The sequence below is a fragment of the Pectinophora gossypiella genome, chromosome 15 (assembly GCF_024362695.1).
Source record: "Pectinophora gossypiella chromosome 15, ilPecGoss1.1, whole genome shotgun sequence".
Lineage (NCBI taxonomy): Eukaryota > Metazoa > Arthropoda > Insecta > Lepidoptera > Gelechiidae > Pectinophora > Pectinophora gossypiella.
The window spans coordinates 8,185,016-8,204,381 of record NC_065418.1 but is presented as its reverse complement, the minus strand read 5'-3'; the positions used below and the strand labels follow the sequence as shown (position 1 = coordinate 8,204,381).

The window sequence follows — 19,366 nt, the reverse complement described above, 5'->3', positions numbered from 1 at the left end:
ATCACTGATAAACACTAGCGATAAGCGGCTTTCGTCTCTGCTCAGGTGGCTTGTAAGCGTGTTGGTATACACTCGCTAATCTCCAATGTTCAGGATATCCAGTTGCGTTGGCATCGCGCCAGATGCTGAATGGAGGGGTCAATGTAGGAATCGTGTAAGACTTCTTCGTATATGGATGACGCATTTTCGGCATTTTTACACCCTTTGAATCGGTAGAACAATTAGAGTTAGTCTGCACAGAATTTGGGTTTCCAGCTTTAAAGGCGAACTTATAATCGTCTTTTTGTCGCGGTTCTTGTAATATCTTTGTACCGTTACACGACAGGCACGTCTTGTGTTTAGTGGTATTAGTCGATTCACTATCTTTGGTCGACCGCCTAGACCCCTGAGACTCTTTTGGAGAACTCTGATGCAGTTTGCCTTGTGCTAATGGTGTTTTTTCATACGATTCTAAACTGTGACGGTTGCGATTGATATCATAGTTTTTATTACCTTCATTATTTCCGTTCCATGCTTCTCGAATCGGTTGCAATTTGTCTGGTCTCCTGTCAACACGGCTTGACCTTCGACTAGTTTCGCTAGGAGTGCCGCATCCGTGAATACCATCGCATTGCGGTTTCTTCTCGGACTGCGCTGAGGATTTTCTGCTAGAACATTTCGAATTTGCTTTCTCATTGGCATTATTGTGTTGAGGACAATGCTGGACCTCACAAGAATCCTTTCGTTTCTCTTTCGTCATGTCTTTTTCGAAATATGGCACTGGGTGACGGCCAACATCTTCTACCACACGATTTTGATTAAAAATCGGCTGAGAGTGGCCGTGTGCAGGATCCTCTATTTCCTCCTTTGGTGTATGTACCATTGTGAAGACAGCCGGAGCTTTAGAACCGTTCGAACCGTCAATGTGTTTGGGGGGTCTTGGCTCGTATCTTGGATCGTCGGGTCGGAAATCCCAGCAAATAGCCAAATCCATAAGGGACATAGGCTTCTTGTATTGTCCTCCTAGGTCCGGTGCAGATGTCACTGGTCGCTTTCCGTCCTCCTTTCCACCATCAACTTTGTTGGGATCACAGGTTTTAGGTCTATGTACACGCAGTTTCGTGCAACAAGTGGGACCAGAAGCACCGTAACCTTTCCAACCTATTGCATATGGTTTAACGACGATGTCCGAATCCCTGTGCTCTGCAATTTTAGTCATATTTCTATAACCCAATGTGTCAGGCAAAGGTTGATGTTCCAAGTTACCGACATGCATTCTTTTAGCGAATTGAAAATTTTGTGACACATTCACTTGAGGTAATTTCGGCGTTTGACTCTTTTTCGCGTATTTCATATTCTCCTGACGGGACTTTTCATTCTTTTTAGCGTTCTCAGCTACTTTCCTCCAGAATCTGTCGTTGTCGTCTTCTTGTGGCCCGTGTAATTTTTCAACTGCCTCTTTTACTAGAAGATCGTAGCTTTCATGTCTTTTATCCGGATCAGTCAATGATCCTGGCACGTAAAGTGTATTGCCCTTGTCATCAATTGGCAGTTTCTGTTTGTACAAATCTAGTGGATCGTCGTCTTTAGTATCGGGTTTATTCTGGCTTTCTTTATTATCTTGATCAATATTATTATTGAACTGATCAGTTTCTAGCTGTTCCAGTTGTTTATTTTTTGTATCCTTAATGCACAGACATGAAAAAGTATGACATTGTTTTAAATATCCATATTATTAAAAGTAGAATTGCTCAATTAAAATTTTATAAATATAAATACATATTGGTGCAGTACTATGCGGCTACTCTAAGTATTTATGTTTTTGCAACATGCATGTGGAATGGGCACAACCGAGGCTGAAATAAAAATAAATTCTATTAAAATTATATTCTACGAAGTAAAACCTAAAAAATATTGCCTATTTTAAAATCTATAGTATATACCGGTACATTTTGTGCCAGAGTCAGTAGGTACAGATGATTAATTGCAATGCAGATTAGTAATTCCTTTATCTAACGCGTTGACTCATAATCTTGATCCAATCTGTTACCACGCAACTATGTTTTGGGTCACAAACGAAAGGAAAGTTTTAAGCTGTGCAATCAATTACGATACAAGTTTATAATAATATACAACCCGTCGTATACCAAATGATGGAATTTTGTTTGTTTCACAAACTTTAGCGACGCCTAAATAGAGTAACTTCAGTTTCTATCCTACGATTTTGATTGGTTAGAAATTACCTTGTTTTACTAAAATTTTAGGAAAGATACCCACATTTATTTGTCGTGTAATTTACTGTTGGTCTGCTAGGTCTGAGCTTCCCAACTTAAAATTGAACAACTTTTTAAGATCTACGGAGTTGTTGGATCTTAGACAATCACCGGTTAAGATTACTATAGACTATTACTCAAAACAGACACTGAATTACAAGAACACCCGCACGAACATTTGGCGCGTTATATGTGGTTGGTCTGTCTGCGAAGCCTGAGCGTCCCAACTTACTTTGAACAACTGTTCATCTACTGGCTCGGGTTCCTCTACTACGGCCGGCTTGCCGCGCTGTGCGGCGCGCAGGCGCGCTGCCTTCCTCGCCGCCGCGGCCGCTTTAGGCCTCTGTACGCGGAGATTCAGCCAATCCGGAAATCTACCATCTGGGGGTTCCTTTGCCAATTCCGCGGCTGCAAAAATTTACGCAAATTAGTTTCCCTACCCTAAACGGTCGAATCTCGACTTCAGTAATGTGCATAAATCCTTTTTATTTTCTAGGTCTGTTCTTCATGTACCTAACGTATGAGCATAAAAACAGCAAAGTACCTACTTGCGTGCAAAATAATATTTAAAGATAGATAAATAATCTGTTTAACTGTCCGTAAAAGTACTACCACAAGGCGAAGTCTTGCGAAATATTCAATGACAACCGACAAACTACTTCGTAACACGATATTATTGGAACGCTTCCTGTTGTGCGCTTTGCATGTATACAAATAAATGAAAGGTTTTTGTGACTTCAGCTTCAGTCAAGGACAATGAATAAATGTGGCTGTCGAGTTTAGGGTTACAAGATTGTGTTGCGTGGCTTGCGGTCGAGTAACGCATGCATCTATGTTTCAGTTAATGACTTCCGCCATGTATAGATATTTAAGTTTTGGCAGTGTTTTTAACGATAATAAAACATACAATAAACCTCTATGAACATAAATATTACAGCACATACCAAAACAAACTTGCAAAAATAAAGTTTGTGTTTGAACTACTTTTATACTTCACCCGTAATAATAATAAAATGGTTTATCATCAAATAAACAGACTCCTATACGCAACTTAATATATTCTATCTTGGTCAAAAGCGATATACACTGCACTCACGACTTCTGTGATACGATACTCACCGACTTGCCTGGTAATCTTCCTAGGAAGGTCCCAAGTGCCGGTATAGTGCCCAAAACACCTGGAGGTGCCTCTAGGTGCCCCGGGCAGGAAGTGCCCGTTCATGTCACATATTGGCTTTGGGTCGGGGCGGTACTCAACAGCGCGGGCCCTTGTTGGCGCCCAACGTGGGACTTGCCAGTTGCCCAACTTGGTTGGTGTGCTCTCACTGTTGAACTGGAAACGTAGCGTTATTGATGAACCTAAATCTAAATCCATCGATGACATAGCCTACGTAACTTCAAAGTAAATCCGTTTATTGTTTTCGAGAAGATACTGGAAACCTATTTCGACTATGGCACAATGCTATTTATATCATATCGAGCGATTCATTCTTCAAAACGTTTATGCCTAGTAAACTGTCGCAACTAAGTACTTACTTAGGACTACTTACATGATAACACGGGACTTACACAAGAACCAAGCAGATAAGTAACAGTACCTACCTAGATACTTAACGTTTTGTGTCAATGTAATGTATGTCTACTTATAACATCTGATATCATGACAACTGTAAAACAGCGACCAAATTTTAACGTTAAATGATCCAGTTTTAAAACTATTTTTATGATTTTTATGTCCTATGACGTAGTCATTCCAATAAAATTCAAACCTAGTAAGTTTTAGATAAATTCATCTGTACCACAAAAACTTTAAACCGTCATACCCCCTAAAGACGTGTACTATGTAATCAAGTGAATAATGCAACTCGATGTTTTATTCTAATTACTCAACGACAGTCGGCACGTGCCGCGGTAGCAATTTAAAATAAAAACGTCATCAAAATTAAATTTTAAACACAACATAATTCGATGCACTGTTGTTATTGACGATAATCACTATTTGTACATTGATGGTGCCCGAGTCACTTCGCGAAAGGTTTACTTGGGTGGATAGAGCAAAGTAAATCTTGGAAGAGGCGCATTGTGGAGTTAATTACCTCTAACCTTATATAAAACATAAAATATATTTTAATTAAAACACATAATAACGGGTTCTTACCGCGTTTAAACTACTGATTTTATGACTGCTAGTCGTCCCGTGATCATGGCACTTGCAACAGTGTCGAAATATCGGGAGTCTCGTATCCCTACTTTAAACGCGGTACACCGTAACGTTATGTGTTTTTAATTATGATAATAACCGCGTAAACTTAAAACAATGAATAAAATATTTTACTTAAAAGTTCAGATGCTTAATTGTTTTTTTTTTTCAGGAAGATTACCTATGCTTAGTTATGTCATAAAACATGCTACCCTATCACACCAAAATAGCTGGTGGCAATTAAATGGCTCCGTCTATGTATAGCACTTAACATAGTACCTACCTACCTAATTACCTACTTAGCATTTGGAAGAACACGAATCACTTTTAAAAACACGAATCTATCCACTGAAGTCTGTGTTTTATGACAGCCTGCATTGCATGTGAATTATGAAAACTGCGCACAAATTTTTTGGACACTAAAATTATACTTATTACAAAATTTAACAATTTTTGTATCTAAAATATTCATTCAAATTATAGTAACATAAATAAATAGTAAATTGTAGTTATACTTTTAAAAAATTCAAAAATATTTATTCTTCACTTAGCACTTTTTGAACGTCAAAAATGCTTACTTGTACGTTCAATTTTAATAACACATATTTATAAATATTTTTATTGACTGTTGAATTAAATTATGACTATTGCATATATTGCAACTTGCAATCTTTAGTTTCTTATTTTATTTTAAAGTAGTTCATTTTCACGTGTCGGACTCTCTATTGAGAGCAGGTGTCGGCTCTGCTCGCCCCCCATCGGGCGGGTCGTTATAATCATCCCTAACAACAAAGGGTTGCAAATTGTTTGCCCCATACATCACGCCTCTATTTGAATCACTTATAAATGAATGCCCGCAATAATTTAGAATTATCTTGTCAAAAATATTCAAAATAGACATCGTCGAATGGTTCAGATTTTTACGAAACTTTTTTTTAGTTTCGTTTTAATTAGGTACTTATTACACAATATTTTTGGATGATATTTTCATTAAATATAAGTATTGTTTAATTCAACTAATAATCGATCATGACAGTTAGTCTTGAGGATCTTTGTAAAGGTACTGTTACATTTTTTTTTTGACGTGACCTAGTAGATTTCCCGCCAATGACACGGAATAAATAATAGTACTTACTAGTTAAATAATAGTAGGCCAATGACATTAACTATTTGGTCGGACATATGGGGAGGGCTGAGGGCTCTCACCCGGTCTGTTACAATAGTGCCTATATCTAACCTAAGTAAAACTTAAAATTGAGTTTCAGATACATATTATAGTTATTCCATGAGCTATTCTATTAAACTTTTATTCTATTTTATTCAATGTTAAAAGAGTTCTGCTTGTGACCGTGAACTGCAGGAGTTTCGTGATTAAATTCTGCCATTAGGTATAATATTGTCGTGGTGACATTACGTCACAATGCTGCGCATTCTATTGTACCTACGTAGCATTGTAGCCCATAGGCCCGATATAGAAACCTTTGGTTCCTAGCAAATTGAAGGTTATAAATCTAAGCAATTCCTTCGCTCGCCTATATTTTTATTGCGTGCCTGAAAAAGGCTGAATAGTGAAGGATAACTATTGGGACTGTTCGTTTGTTATCTGTGGTTATTGTGTTCAATTTATTTTGAATAGTTTCCAACTAGTCAAATCAGTTACTTTTTACTAAATGTCAAAATTCGAATTTACCATGGAATTTGTATGAAAAAGCACTAAAACTAAAAACACACAAAATGACGGACTTATTATTACTATTTTTAATCAAAAGTAATAAATAAGTTAAATAGAAGAAAGAAAATGACTTTCTTTAGTTTTAGATCTGTCTTTATTTAGTACTTAATCAGAATTTCATAATTTATTTTGAACCAAGTACACGACCCAATTGTACAGTTCTGTTTGAAGATTGAATATCTTATATTACATTTCTGGCGAATCCAGAAAGATAAATAAACCAAAAAACCTTAAAGTTTAGCAAATTTCAGGTAGTTTAGCATAGCAAATATGTAGGTAATTACTACGCTACGCACTATTCGTACTGCTATGCACCTCCATATTACGTGCGAACTGTTATGTTTTTTGTGAATGCCCTCTTCTTTTTGTTTTCTTACTTCGTATCAAGGTGGCTGCCAAAAATACCATTTTTCTTTTGCCTTACTTACGAAATAAGTTTATTTAAATTACTCAAGGTGTTGTTATCGTTTCACTGAGTGTCAAGTAGCCTATTACAATTTGTTTACATTAACTTAGTTTATAAGTTCTCAAGAAGTGAAATGTAAATTTCTTTTGAGAATAAAGATTTCTTTAACCTGAAAGTTTATGGTAAACATCAGTGTATCTAGAAACACATCAATGATAGTATAAGTATGAAATAATCTACAATCACGTTCTAGACATCAAAGCTATTATCTTTTTAATCCAAGATAGAAGCTATTTAAAATGTCGATGTATTTGAACGTGGATCACGGAATGGCTCAGTATCCGTGGTATCCGTCGTTTGATTGGCAGCATGATTGGATACAGACATGCTACAACATTGCTATAATCGGAGCAACAGTCCCATTAGCCTCAGAATGTCTCGACTCGACGTTTCTACGTCCCACACAATAATTTTACTTTTACGAGTTCAAACTTTCTGTCTAAGTACTTATTATGATTTGTTTGATAGTTGTTTCATACGTATTGGTATTTATGATTCGAGTATAGATTTTAGAATTCTAAGTCATCATCTCCATAGCGTTATCCCGTTTTCACAGGGTCCGCTTACCTAACCTGACGATTTGATAGGTCCGTTTTTTTACAGAAGCGCCTATCTGTCTGCTCTTCCTAGCCGTGAAGGGGTTTTATTATTATATAATATTTTATCGAATTCTAAAGTGAACTATTAAAACGAGCTCGAGCAAAAAGACATTAAAATTATCAGCCATGTTATTATCCTTTAATCACATTGTATGGTTAGTAAATTGAGTACGTTCAGAGCAGAAAATGCTTTCGATCCGCATAAAATAACATAAGCATATCGTTGTCTCGTTAAAAAGTAATTCGGACTCTTAAAAGATTATGTGCTACCTTCATAGTCTGAAGAATCCAAGGATTTAAGGCCCAAGCAACCTCGTCAACATTTGCATGTGAGGAATGTCACGAGGTTATTTTAAGCAAATAATCTAAGGTCGAATGCAGTACGTACTTGGGCTCGAGTTTCATGAAGACAGTCACGATATCACCCGCCCGCACCACATCCGTGATGACGTCATAATAATGTACCTAAAATTATATCATACTAGATGACCCGGGGAACTTCGTATCACCCTTTTCCATATTTTCTTACTGTTTAAACCTTCCCTGGACTTCCACGAATGTTTCAAGATTAAAATTAGCCGAATCAGTTCAGTCGTTCTCGAGTTTTAGCGAGACAGCAATTCAGTTTTATATACAGAGTGTTAGTGACACCGTAACGAATACTCAGAATCATGGTCTGAATCAGATCATGGTCATGGTCAGACCATGATTCTGAGTTGATATCATGTGAATTTTCCGTCGCAAAAGTATGGAACTGAAAATAATAAAAAAAACTCAATTTTCATGAATTTTCAAATCCCTCAAAGTTTCCGTTACGAGTATGATGTTACTAACACACAGTGGCAGTGCAATGTCAAACAGGTTATTGAGATAACGATATTTTTGAGGTTTCCCAAGCGCTAATGCGCCTTTAATCTCTTGGAATAAGTATTTTAAGAAAATGATAGCTGTAACTATCATAATTATCAGCTTACCAATCAGACATACCACAGCACACACACTTAACACTGTTACAATACAATACAATACAAATACACTTCATTGCACCAAAATAAAAAGAAATAATTACAAAAAGTCTCTTAACTAAGTACATGGCAAATGGCGGCCTTATCGCTTAAAGCGATGGCTTCCACACTGTTTCTGTTTGTGCACTGTTTCTACCAATCAGATTCAATTGGCTACGCGCATAGGATTAGCTAGGATATTTCTCTCTATCATTGACAGACACTGACGACTCAACTCACGTCCATCCACATCGAGGTAGGCAGAGACCTAAGCTGCCAGAAGACAATTTGCTTCCGAAGTACCTTAAAGACAAGAATCTTACCCAACTTACTTGGTCTTTCTTCCAGCACTCTTCTCCACGCTAAACATTATTTTTGTAAAAAGTAAATACAGTTATTGACACAAGAAGCCATACCGATATCTTACATTAAAAGGCAGTTGCAGAAGGGATAAAATATTTACCTAAAAGGTTTAGAGTACTTTTGACTTCGCCTTTCTTTAAATCATCCTCGATCTGATCAGGGTATATGTACGAACTTCTATAAGTATAAAACGAATTGGTTAAATTATAAATCTGCTCAGATGTTGGATTAGCATTTTGCTATGTATATATACAAGTTATTAGTTTTTCTGACTTTTTATCACAACAAGAGAAAACAATTTATCACTGATTCCACGAGAGCTATTAACTAAACACCAATAGTGCGAGGTGTCAAACATGGCTTAACAGGGCACACAATGCCGTGAAAAATTATCCCTCGCAAAAAATAAGTCACCCCTATTTTATGAATGACCCAACCGCGTACATCCTATAAAATACGAACAACTTTGTACCCTAACATAAGAGTTTTACATTTATATTCGAACATCCGCGAAATCACTTAAGATGTTTGCGATGTAGGTAATTGGATGTATCTAACTTGGATTAAAGGAATTACAATTTGTACGCTGGTAAAAAACGATCTACAGTAAAACATGTAAGGGGACGGCTATAAGAGATGCAGGTGCACTACTGATAAAAAATGTATAGGATTAACTGGTGGATAATGGCTTCAGTGGACTTAATATCAGATAAGTTCTATCGAAAAGCGACTATCTACCTAAATATTTTGTACAAAATACTGAAAAAAACAAAGCTTGCGAAGATAGTTTTGTTATCTCATCTAGGTACTACAACTATTTTAGGTATCTACTTAATCCAACGTTGGTGGAAATATAATATAAAACTTACCTGTCCACTCTCGAAATTAAAAGCCATTCTGGAAAAACACCACTTGAATTAAAATAAGAACTTTATAATAGTAAAACCTAAATCAAAAATATCACAGGTTCCCTGAGCTCGTAGTCAAAGTTGTCAAAAATTTTGTATATTTGTCAAAAATTATTTTAAACACTCCATGCTGCGTTCGTGTAGTTTTTGTCTATGATGGCTTCACTTGTTTTCTTTGGAAAATTGGAAAGTGGGGAAATGCTATTGGCTCAACTGCGTGGTCGTCATAACAACCGGCGCGGCTATAATAAGGTTTATAAAAGAGTACGTCTATAGGCTTCCGGGGCAAAGGTTCATTGCCTTCTGTAGCATTCATGGGAATGCATTAATGGTGTACATTTTGTAGCTGTTAGTTACGTGCGTAGTTTCACGAAGATGTTCTGCAACATCGCTAAAAAGTACAGCGAGAATATAATATGGAACTTTATAACTTTTTGTCTACGTGGCAAGAAAAAGCGAAGACAATAAAGAGTTATCAAAGCAGGAAACATTAAGAGTCGCGTGTTTTGCGATGTCGCAGCAAAGAAAATTAGCGTTCGTCGCCATGACCTTGCCATTATGCATGTATATTTGTTCAGATACAACTGGTATAAGTTACGAATAACTGTTTATAAGGTTTATTACGACATTAATTTCGAACTATGGGCGCATTAGCCGAGGACGTCGCGGGCCGGTACATGAATCTTGCATAAATTATCCTCTGAACGTAATTCGATGAAATCTGCTTGTGAACTAAAACTTACGAATGAGCCATTTAAATTCAGGGCCGATTCAATAAACTTAGAGCTCTTGATAAAGTTCGTTGCAAATGTAATAAACTAGACAAGCATTCTATTTTCTTTGTTTGCAATGCTCCTGAATTTAAAACTTTGCGTTGTGTATACTTTTACTGGCTAAACTAGTGAAAAATTAAGGGTTGCAGGATTATGGAAAGTCAAACTTCTCATAAAACTATTATATACTTACTTATGACATCTTTTGGTCTTGCAACAATCCGCATTTCTACCTACTTAGAGGCTAAGTGAAGCACAGTTGAATCACTAACAATGTTCTGAAACCCATTAGGTATGTATTTTTTTCTAGAAACTGAGAAATACTTCATTAATTATAATGAATAACCTGACTACATGTTTTTCAAAAAACGAAAAAACAATAAGAAAATTTTCAAGGATCAAAACATGATTTTCAGAAACCATTCCGACCATACTCTTAAAAGTTGGATCTCAATATTTGAAAGCAGTTATCCCGATGTGGGCACCCAATTACCGGGACACACCTGCGTCCCGGGATCGATAGGCGGAGCCGGGAGGGATTGGCGGACCGGAGTGGGCGGGTCGAAGCGGGACCAGATGCTGCGAACGAATTAGGACCGGGACACACACTGCAGAATTTTACTTTTTGGAAAAGAACTTAAAAATTCGATGGAGTAACAAATAAGTAGAAAATCGCAAAATAAAGATGGTTTAATAGTTATTTTTATGTTAATACGTATGTCTACTGTAGGCACGCTAGCATTCTAGCTCAACAATTTATCAAATTCCGGTTGACAGCTCACTGATAAAAACTGGCATTTACTCAGATTTAAGTCTAGGTTCTTTGTTAGACACAGTAACATCTTAACATTAGTACAGTAGAATCAATAAAGCTGGAGCTTCCTAATTGACTCCTAATTTGCCAGGGACAGGTCCGACTTTGATGACTTTTTCTTTTATATAGGTATTTTTTATATCATTTAAAATCAGAAACATTTTGAGTGGCGCAAATAAATATTACGATCAACTTAAAAAAAAATTAATCCGACAGACAAACGGACAAACGAAAAAACGGTTTAGGGCTACTAATCGGAAGCCGTCTCTTTACAGAATCAGAAAAGTACTTTAAATCCATTTTATGTTCGAATAAAAAAGAATCAACCATGTTTCTGATTTTAAATGATATAAAAAACTACCCCTACAAAAGAAAATTTCATCAAAATCGTACCTGTCCCTGGTAAGTTAGAAGTGAAACCCTTCATTGCCTCCACTATAGGTAGCCTTAGTTTTAGCCTACTGTTTCTAAGTATCTAATGTTTTCAAAATTTCCGCAGTAGAGCATGTTAGTATCGAAACGATACTATCTGTCGCTGGAACAAGGAATTTTATTAGCGCCGCCCTCTTAGGGGAGGGTGGGTCATCCCAATCGTGTACGATATAAAGTGAGGGATGCTGTCCTCTCCCTCAGTAGAGGGCTGAAGGAGCATCTGTTGGGTCTTGTCAAACGATGTGGTAGCAATAGAATTCTAAAACTGTATAGAAAAGATAAAATATATATCTAGTGTCAGGCAAATACAGTGTGAGTGGACAATTATAATCATGTTTACAGTGTCGACGATTTGAATTGTCTGCATTTTTAAACGTAAAAAGGAATCAGGCGTGGTAACGTAGGTATGTATGTGTGAACAAAATTAATAATTTATAGCCTCGTGGGTAGGTACCGATTTCGATTAACTCTATAGTGTGTCAGTTATTATAAAATGCCGTATATATTAAATCATTAGGTTACAAATTGTTTGTGTTTTTAATAACTTAAAAGATAGGTTAATTAGGGAACTCTTCATCATAATTAAGAGCCAGGCTCTTGTCGGTGTAGCATTCTCCACGCTACGTTTTAAGGGAAAAATAGGGCAGTAGTTTTCCTCTTGCCTTCCGACCGCAATGCTCCGTCTGATGCGAATGGGATGGCGCCCAGAGTAGTCTATTTCAAATCCGTACTCCTGTCCTCCGCCTCTGAATAGTACTGACAGTTACTGCTGCCTTCTGTCAGGTTCCAGATTACAGTCCCTGTGACTCATCTGTGGCGAACTCTTATTAAGTTATTGATCCTTACTATTTTTTTATATTTTACTACTACGTTTATGGCTGTGACAAAGAAGAGGCACAAGAAACTCAATGAAAAGCTGCTGATTCAATATTCTTAAAATATACCGTCATCAACTAAAATGATGTAGGTAGGTACCTACTGCATCACATTGCCTCACTGTGGACTCCACTCCACAGTGTGGAGAAGTAAATAACATAATTTTATAGAAGGTATGCTTCATACGGCAGCTTGAGGAGAATCAGACCTCCAGACGATAGGTCAATATGCAGGCCACTATTGGGTGCAGAGGGCGTAAGACCACCGGAAGTGGAAAATAGGAGAGGAGGTCTACATCCAAAGCTGGATAAATGACGGGCCACATTGATGATGAAGCTTTATAATTCAAAACTCACCACGTTTAACTTGCATAGTTTCATTCAATACACGATAACTTTAATTTGGCCGTAATAATTGTTCAAACGACCACAATAAGAACAAGCATTGATCTATTCGCTAGGGTTACTGCACCTGATTCGATTATAAGAAGGGTTGTCGAATTGCCGATATAAAGAGAATAAATAAAGATTTATTATTCCCTAAGGACGCCTTTTAGGAGAGGTGTGAGCTGTGAAGCGATGTATTATTTATCGAAGCAAGCCCTTGTGGCTACTAAATTCGATTTCATTGGGAATCAAAACAAAACGTGCCTTGGGATACGTAAGGGGTTGGTGTTTCTTGCTTTCTTAAGATGCAGTAAGAATGAGGGTCTTCATATTTTATTGATACAAGTGCTTAGTACTTATATTTGACGCCAAATGGTGAGCGTATTCGTATCTTTTCTTACCAAGACAACCTCGTTCTCAGTAGTGTATTGCCATAGACAGCGCCTAACACAGATATCAGAAAACACCTACTGATATCAGTGTCTCTACAATTTTATTAACTTTTAGTTTTTGGGTAATTTAGTCTTTAACATTGCTGACAGTCGATCCGGACTGTTGGTTAGTCCGTCTGGTAAGCTAGATACCAACTATTTTTTTTTTACTGTTTTTGGTTTATCTCATCGCGTTTATTACTTGACTGGACTAATGGGAGCGCTGACGGCTCTCACCCGGTACAAGATATTAGGACAACAACGGGAACCTCGGTTAAGGGGCCTGGACCTTAGTGGGCTGATAAGAATAAGCACTGAATGAAGAAACACCAACTAGTAAGGAGCATGTTTTCCTTCGCCATATCAATATCAGTCACGTCCGCACTAAACATCTGTCTAATTCATGTCCCATTATCATCTTACCCACAATCTATCCACACGGAAAAATACAACTGACTAAGCTGTATGATAACATTAATTGTAAACAGATACAGTATGAAGAGCTGGCTGGAGAGTGCCGGCAGCATGGAGGAAGGCGGGCTGACATGCATGCTCGCTGAGCCTCGGGAGGCCTTACTGCCTATCACTGGGAGAGAGAACCTCGCACCTAGAAAACGGTATGGTTATTTACGTTATATACTTATTTACTTCATAGTCGTAGTCGTTACATGAGTCATGTCGCCTATGGCGGCTCAGTAATAACCCTGACACCAGGGTTAATGGGGTTGGTAATTCACCTCACAATCCACACGATAGAAGTTATTTACTTAATACAAAAAGTCTTTATAGCTCAAAAATAACATAACATAAGCTCACGAGTATATCCCAATTGGGGAAGTCGCAAGATGAACTAAGTACCCACACTTTACCGAGCTTTCTGTTACACCAACATGATAGGTAGTGAGCCGTATCGCTGTCTATAATAGTCGAGTCAACTGTGTTAGTGACAACTGTACTTACATAACATAAACTGCCTAAATACGTCCCACTGCTGGGCACAGGCCTCCCCTCAATCAACCGGAGGGGGTATGGAGAATTCCACCACGCTGCTCCACTGCGGGTTGGTGGAGGTGTTTTTACGGCTAATAGCCGGGACCAACGGCTTAGCGTGCCCTCCGAAGCACGGAATCATTACTTTTTCGGACAATCAGGTGATTCTAGCCTGAAAAGTCCTTACCAAACAAAGGACAGTCTCAAAAAGTGATTTCGAGAATGTCCCCATCGGGAATCGAACCCGAACCTTCAGATCGTGAGCCTAACGCTCTACACTAGACCACGGAGGCTGTTGTGACAATGTACTTAAGATAAAATAATAATTCATTGGTGCAAGACCGCTCGCGCTCCCCGTTTGAGAAGCAAACCGGTGAACCACAGGACCACGGTGACTTTGCATAAACACACATGAAAAACAACAATTACCTACCTACTTACTTAGAAGTATATTGCAACTTACGAAAGCAGTCGACCGTTGGATATAGTAAAGTAAACGTAAGTGTATGCGCGCGGTCCCGTGGTCGACAATTTCCTTCAGCGCTTATCGCTATCGACCCACTAAGGTCGATTAATTCTTTCAATTATAATCCTCTCAGAAGACGCCCTGAACCGAGGTTCTCGACCAAGTGGGCACCCTCAGGTCTGTTATCTTAAAGTTTCGACCGGGCGAGACCCCTCAGCTCTCTCCATTTGTCCGGCCAAGTAGTTCATGCCATGTAAGTAATGAAAAAAGGTGCGCGGTCCGTCAACCACACACAGTCAGACTGTACATATATACACGTCGCAGAATAAGGAATAATACTACATATAGAACGGCAACTCTCCGCTCCCCACCAACGGCTGAGCTAGGTTTACCTCACCCCCTCGGTCTTACTTTAGTCTTTAATCGTATAGGCGTCAGACGTCCCACGCACAGATGAGAATGTACAATAACGTCAATTTGTAGGGTCTGTGTAAAACGAGGTGTTTTGTATGCAGTGTCCGGGGTGTGACATAGGTAAAGACCGACTCCCTTCATGAGTTGCAAGAAGTAGTCAAAAAGAAAAAAGTAGACAAAAGGCCAGTAGATGCTTAAATGGTATCTGTTACGTCTCAGTGCTTTCGAACTTATTATTTCAATTATCTAATTAATGTAATGTAATTAATGTTGAGGAGCTCGGTGGCGCAGCGGTAAACGCGCTCGGTCTGCGATTGTTGAAGTTAAGCAACTTTCGCAAAGGCCGGTTATGACCGGCCATCCTATGGGATGGGTGACCACAAGAAAACATAGTTTTCATCTCGAGCTCCTCCGTGCTTCGGAAGGCACGTTAAACCCTTGGTCCCGGCTCCATTAGCAGTCGTTAATAACCATCAATCCGCACTGGGCCCGCGTGATGGTTTAAGGCCCGATCTCCCTATCCATCCATAGGGAAGGCCCGTGCCCCTGCAGTGAGGACGTTAATGGGCTAATGATGAATTAATGTAATTATGATTACCTAAAGAATTGTATGATAAAATGTTTGCGCCACATAGCTTCTTATGCCGATAATACGAGACAAAGTCCTTAGTCGTCATGATAAATGGCATTCGTTTTTGAATATCATTCATTTTGTATCTGATAGGGCGTGATTATAATATAGATATTAAGTTGACAAAACAAAAACATACTTAATTAACTTCATCGATCCAACTAAGATGGGCCATGATATTTAGATACTTAGGTAGCAAATATGCTTCGTCATTTAGCTACCTTACAACATGATCTTTCTTGCCGTTCCCTCACTGCTGAGGATCGTGATTGTATGTGATCTTCCTTCACTGGGTTCGGTCCTGTGCCATATGTACAGCTCTTTGTATAAGGCCCCCTGCTTGACCTGGACTATGATCCATTATGTACCCATAAATAACATGATCTATAATGATAAATACAGGGGGGTTAAAATGGCCACATCGAAGCAATTCATCTAAGAAAGCAATATTTGTTTGCATTGCGCACTTACTTTTATATGCGCAAATGTCAAATTGCAATATTGCTTTCTTAGATAAATTGCTTCGATGTGGCCATTGTAACCCCCCTGTATTTATCATTATAGATCATGTTATTTATGGGTACATAATGGATCATAGTCCAGGTCAACAAATATTGCTTTCTTAGATAAATTGCTTCGATGTGGCCATTTTAACCCCCCAGTTTATTATGAAAACTTTGGGAGATGATTCAGACCATGATTCTGAGATGATATCAAGAGTATGGGACTGAAATAATAAAAAAATAAATATATGAATTTCCCGACAGGAGATTACACTTGATATAAACTCTGAATCTTTTCGCAAAGTTTTCGTTACGATGTCACTAACATTGAGATGGTACAAACAAATATTTGCAAAATCAGGTAAAAACTATTTCAAGTGAAAATACTTAGTACCATCGACTCTGTCTACCTTGAAAAGACTAGAGAAAGCGTGCTAGTGACTTCGTAACTCGTATATAAACGTTGTGGAGTATTACGTATGTACTAGGTATAAAGTAAAAGACGAAAGTAATATCATTAAAAATATAATATATATGTAGCAGACGGATTGTATAATCCGCTGTATTACATTACGGCTAGCTGTTTTCAAAAACAGGGCCGTTTTGTAATGCGGCGGTTCAACGATTAGCCGTATTGTCATTGCGATAACTTCTCCAATAAAGCGGTCCACGTTCAGCCGCATTGTACTACTACTTAAATTGTAGGGCGACTATAATCTATTTCTAATTGCACTTGAAAATTGTTCTTAAATTCACTATTTACCGACATATTTAACACGTTTCCTTTATTTAATTCACTTGTAACTTCGCTATTTAATAACACATTTTCTGCATCCAACGCCATTGTTGTTGTTATGACAGGCAGCGCCATGAGTGTTAAGAATCGAAACTAAAAACTGTCAAAGAGGCGGCTAATCCCTCGCCTTATTACATTACGGCTAGCCGTGTTGAATGACGTATGGTGACGAATACGTTTCGGCGGGTTTTTACTTAGCCGCATTCAATACAGCTAATCGTTGAACCGCCACATTACAAAACGGCCCTGTTTTTGAAAACAGCTAGTCGTAATGTAATACAGCGGATTATACAATCCGACTGCGACATATAGATAGATATCTTCTTAAAATGCCTTGCACCAATATGTACTGGCAAGGACAGTCAATTGCCCGATAGAAATAGATAACAATAATATTATCAGCGATAATTTATACTATTATCTACTACACGCTCCATTAATGATTAATTTTCCTTATTATTTTACTTACTGTTACTTAGGTAGGTATAGGTACTTATATATTGTTTACCATGTACGGTCAGGGCCGAAAAGCAAAACTAGAATGCTCTAGAATGGAGCTTATCATCGCGCATAAGGCATAGAAGCGAAAGGATCTTACATACAGTTACTATTTAACTTCCATCGGTTCGAATCCCGTTCCCGGCGACCATTATAGATGGCAATACGGCTCACCATCTATCAGGTTTGTGTATCAGAAAGGTAGGAGAAGTGTGGGTAAGGTTTTCCAGCTATAAGTTAAAATTTTAGTTTATATTCTATTACTTTTTTTTTTCTTTTTTATTGGGTAGGTACTTGGGCGATAGGCTAATGGCCTGTCACCAAGTGGTCCGTCTGTAAATTTAAGAGCAGTTGTTATATTAGATTATAAGTGTCTCAGTGAGAATGTTAAGGATGTAGGCTTCATATTCTAAACATTACAACGCAAATAATTGTATCTAGCTTTTAAGTCTATATCTGTTTGTTCTCCAAATAAATAAATAAAAAATAAAATAAATAAGTAGATAACCTCTGGAATACCCCAATTGGGTTATAGTCGTGTTCTGCTGTTATACATACAATTCCTATAACTTGTGGCCATGCTCACACTAAAGAGGAGTAAGTCATCCTTCCTCCTTCATCTTATAATTTGAGTTAATTCAAAGCAAGTCTAAATAGGTACCTTCTAAGAGCTAAAAGCAACCCATCATCATCTCCCTAGCATTATCCCGTTTTTCTCATGGTCCGCTTATCTAACCTGAAGATTTGACAGGTCCGGTTTTTATAGAAGCGACTGCCCGTCAAACCTTCCAACCCGCGAAGGGAAAACCAGACCAATACAGATTAGTTAGGTCACATCCCTCCCAAAATGCATTTCTCGGAAATGTGGGTTTGAGCACGTGATAATAATTTATAATCCAAACATGAATCCGAAAACATATTCGACAATCATTGGTTTAGACCTGTGCTGGATTCGAACCTGCGATCTCAAAGTGAGACGCAAGTGTTATACCAACTGGGCTACCATGGCACTCGATAACTTACCTATGTAATTAACCAATTTAAAATATATTTTTCAGGGAAAGAGCTTTAGAACCTTGCGCTTTATCAGAAGAAGCATACTTATCTAGTGGCGCCGGGTCTCCTTGCGCTGGTCTTTCTCGCGAAGAACGTAGACGCCGGCGCAGAGCTACCCTCAAATACCGCACAGCCCACGCCACAAGGGAGAGGATCCGTGTAGAAGCCTTCAACGCGGCTTTCGCATCCCTCAGAAGACTCCTACCAACCCTACCGCCTGATAAGAAACTGTCCAAAATTGAAATACTCCGTCTCGCTATATGCTATATCGCGTATTTAAATCATGTACTAGATGCGTAGATCGAGTTTATTGCATTTTGGGTAATATTACCTCAGTGATTGACACATGATCATTAATAAGAGGGAAATCCTATATAGTAACTAATGCTTTACGAACCAATTCAAATCATTTGATAAAAATAACAATATACCTACTTATAGATATAAGTATCTACTTATTAGGAAACAAAGTTGCAACATATTGAAAATGCGTCATGTATTTTATCCATTACTAATGTATATTACATGCAAAAAATACTCTTCTTCACGATAATATCGACGAATATTTGAAATTCCAACTTTAATTTAACCTAAGTAAAACACGCGTAAAAGCAAGAACTTTAGCTACTGTCTTTATAATTATGTGTATTTAAGTACAAGCGCGTCCAAATTAATCACATTGCTGCAGAGCGGCGGTCGTGCGCGCGACCGTCGTCGCACTGTTTAATAAATCCATACAAAGTGTGTCGCACGACAGCAGCGCTGCAGCGACGCGA

The 19,366-nt window shown here is 38.1% G+C and overlaps 3 protein-coding genes across 3 annotated transcripts; 1 reads left to right on the top strand and 2 right to left on the bottom strand.

Moving 5' to 3' along the window:
* Nucleotide 1: 1 nt before the first annotated feature.
* On the bottom strand, nucleotides 2-3,587 carry LOC126372965 (uncharacterized). Its single transcript, XM_050018893.1, has 3 exons — nucleotides 3,372-3,587; nucleotides 2,485-2,660; nucleotides 2-1,835 (listed from the first exon to the last, which is right to left on the bottom strand). Exon 3 carries the CDS (start codon nucleotides 1,331-1,333, stop codon nucleotides 2-4), a length of 1,332 nt encoding a protein of 443 aa, XP_049874850.1. The 5' UTR covers nucleotides 1,334-1,835; nucleotides 2,485-2,660; nucleotides 3,372-3,587.
* On the bottom strand, nucleotides 1,794-9,512 carry LOC126373457 (protein Flattop homolog). Its single transcript, XM_050019616.1, has 4 exons — nucleotides 9,486-9,512; nucleotides 3,372-3,585; nucleotides 2,485-2,660; nucleotides 1,794-1,835 (listed from the first exon to the last, which is right to left on the bottom strand). The coding sequence occupies exons 1-4, from the start codon at nucleotides 9,510-9,512 to the stop codon at nucleotides 1,794-1,796; spliced, it is 459 nt and encodes a 152-aa protein (XP_049875573.1).
* Nucleotides 9,513-13,731: 4,219 nt separating this feature from the next.
* Nucleotides 13,732-19,280, top strand: LOC126372990 (helix-loop-helix protein 1). The gene is made up of 2 exons (XM_050018928.1): nucleotides 13,732-13,853; nucleotides 18,593-19,280. Exons 1-2 carry the CDS (start codon nucleotides 13,732-13,734, stop codon nucleotides 18,888-18,890), a joined length of 420 nt encoding a protein of 139 aa, XP_049874885.1. The 3' UTR covers nucleotides 18,891-19,280.
* Nucleotides 19,281-19,366: the final 86 nt, after the last annotated feature.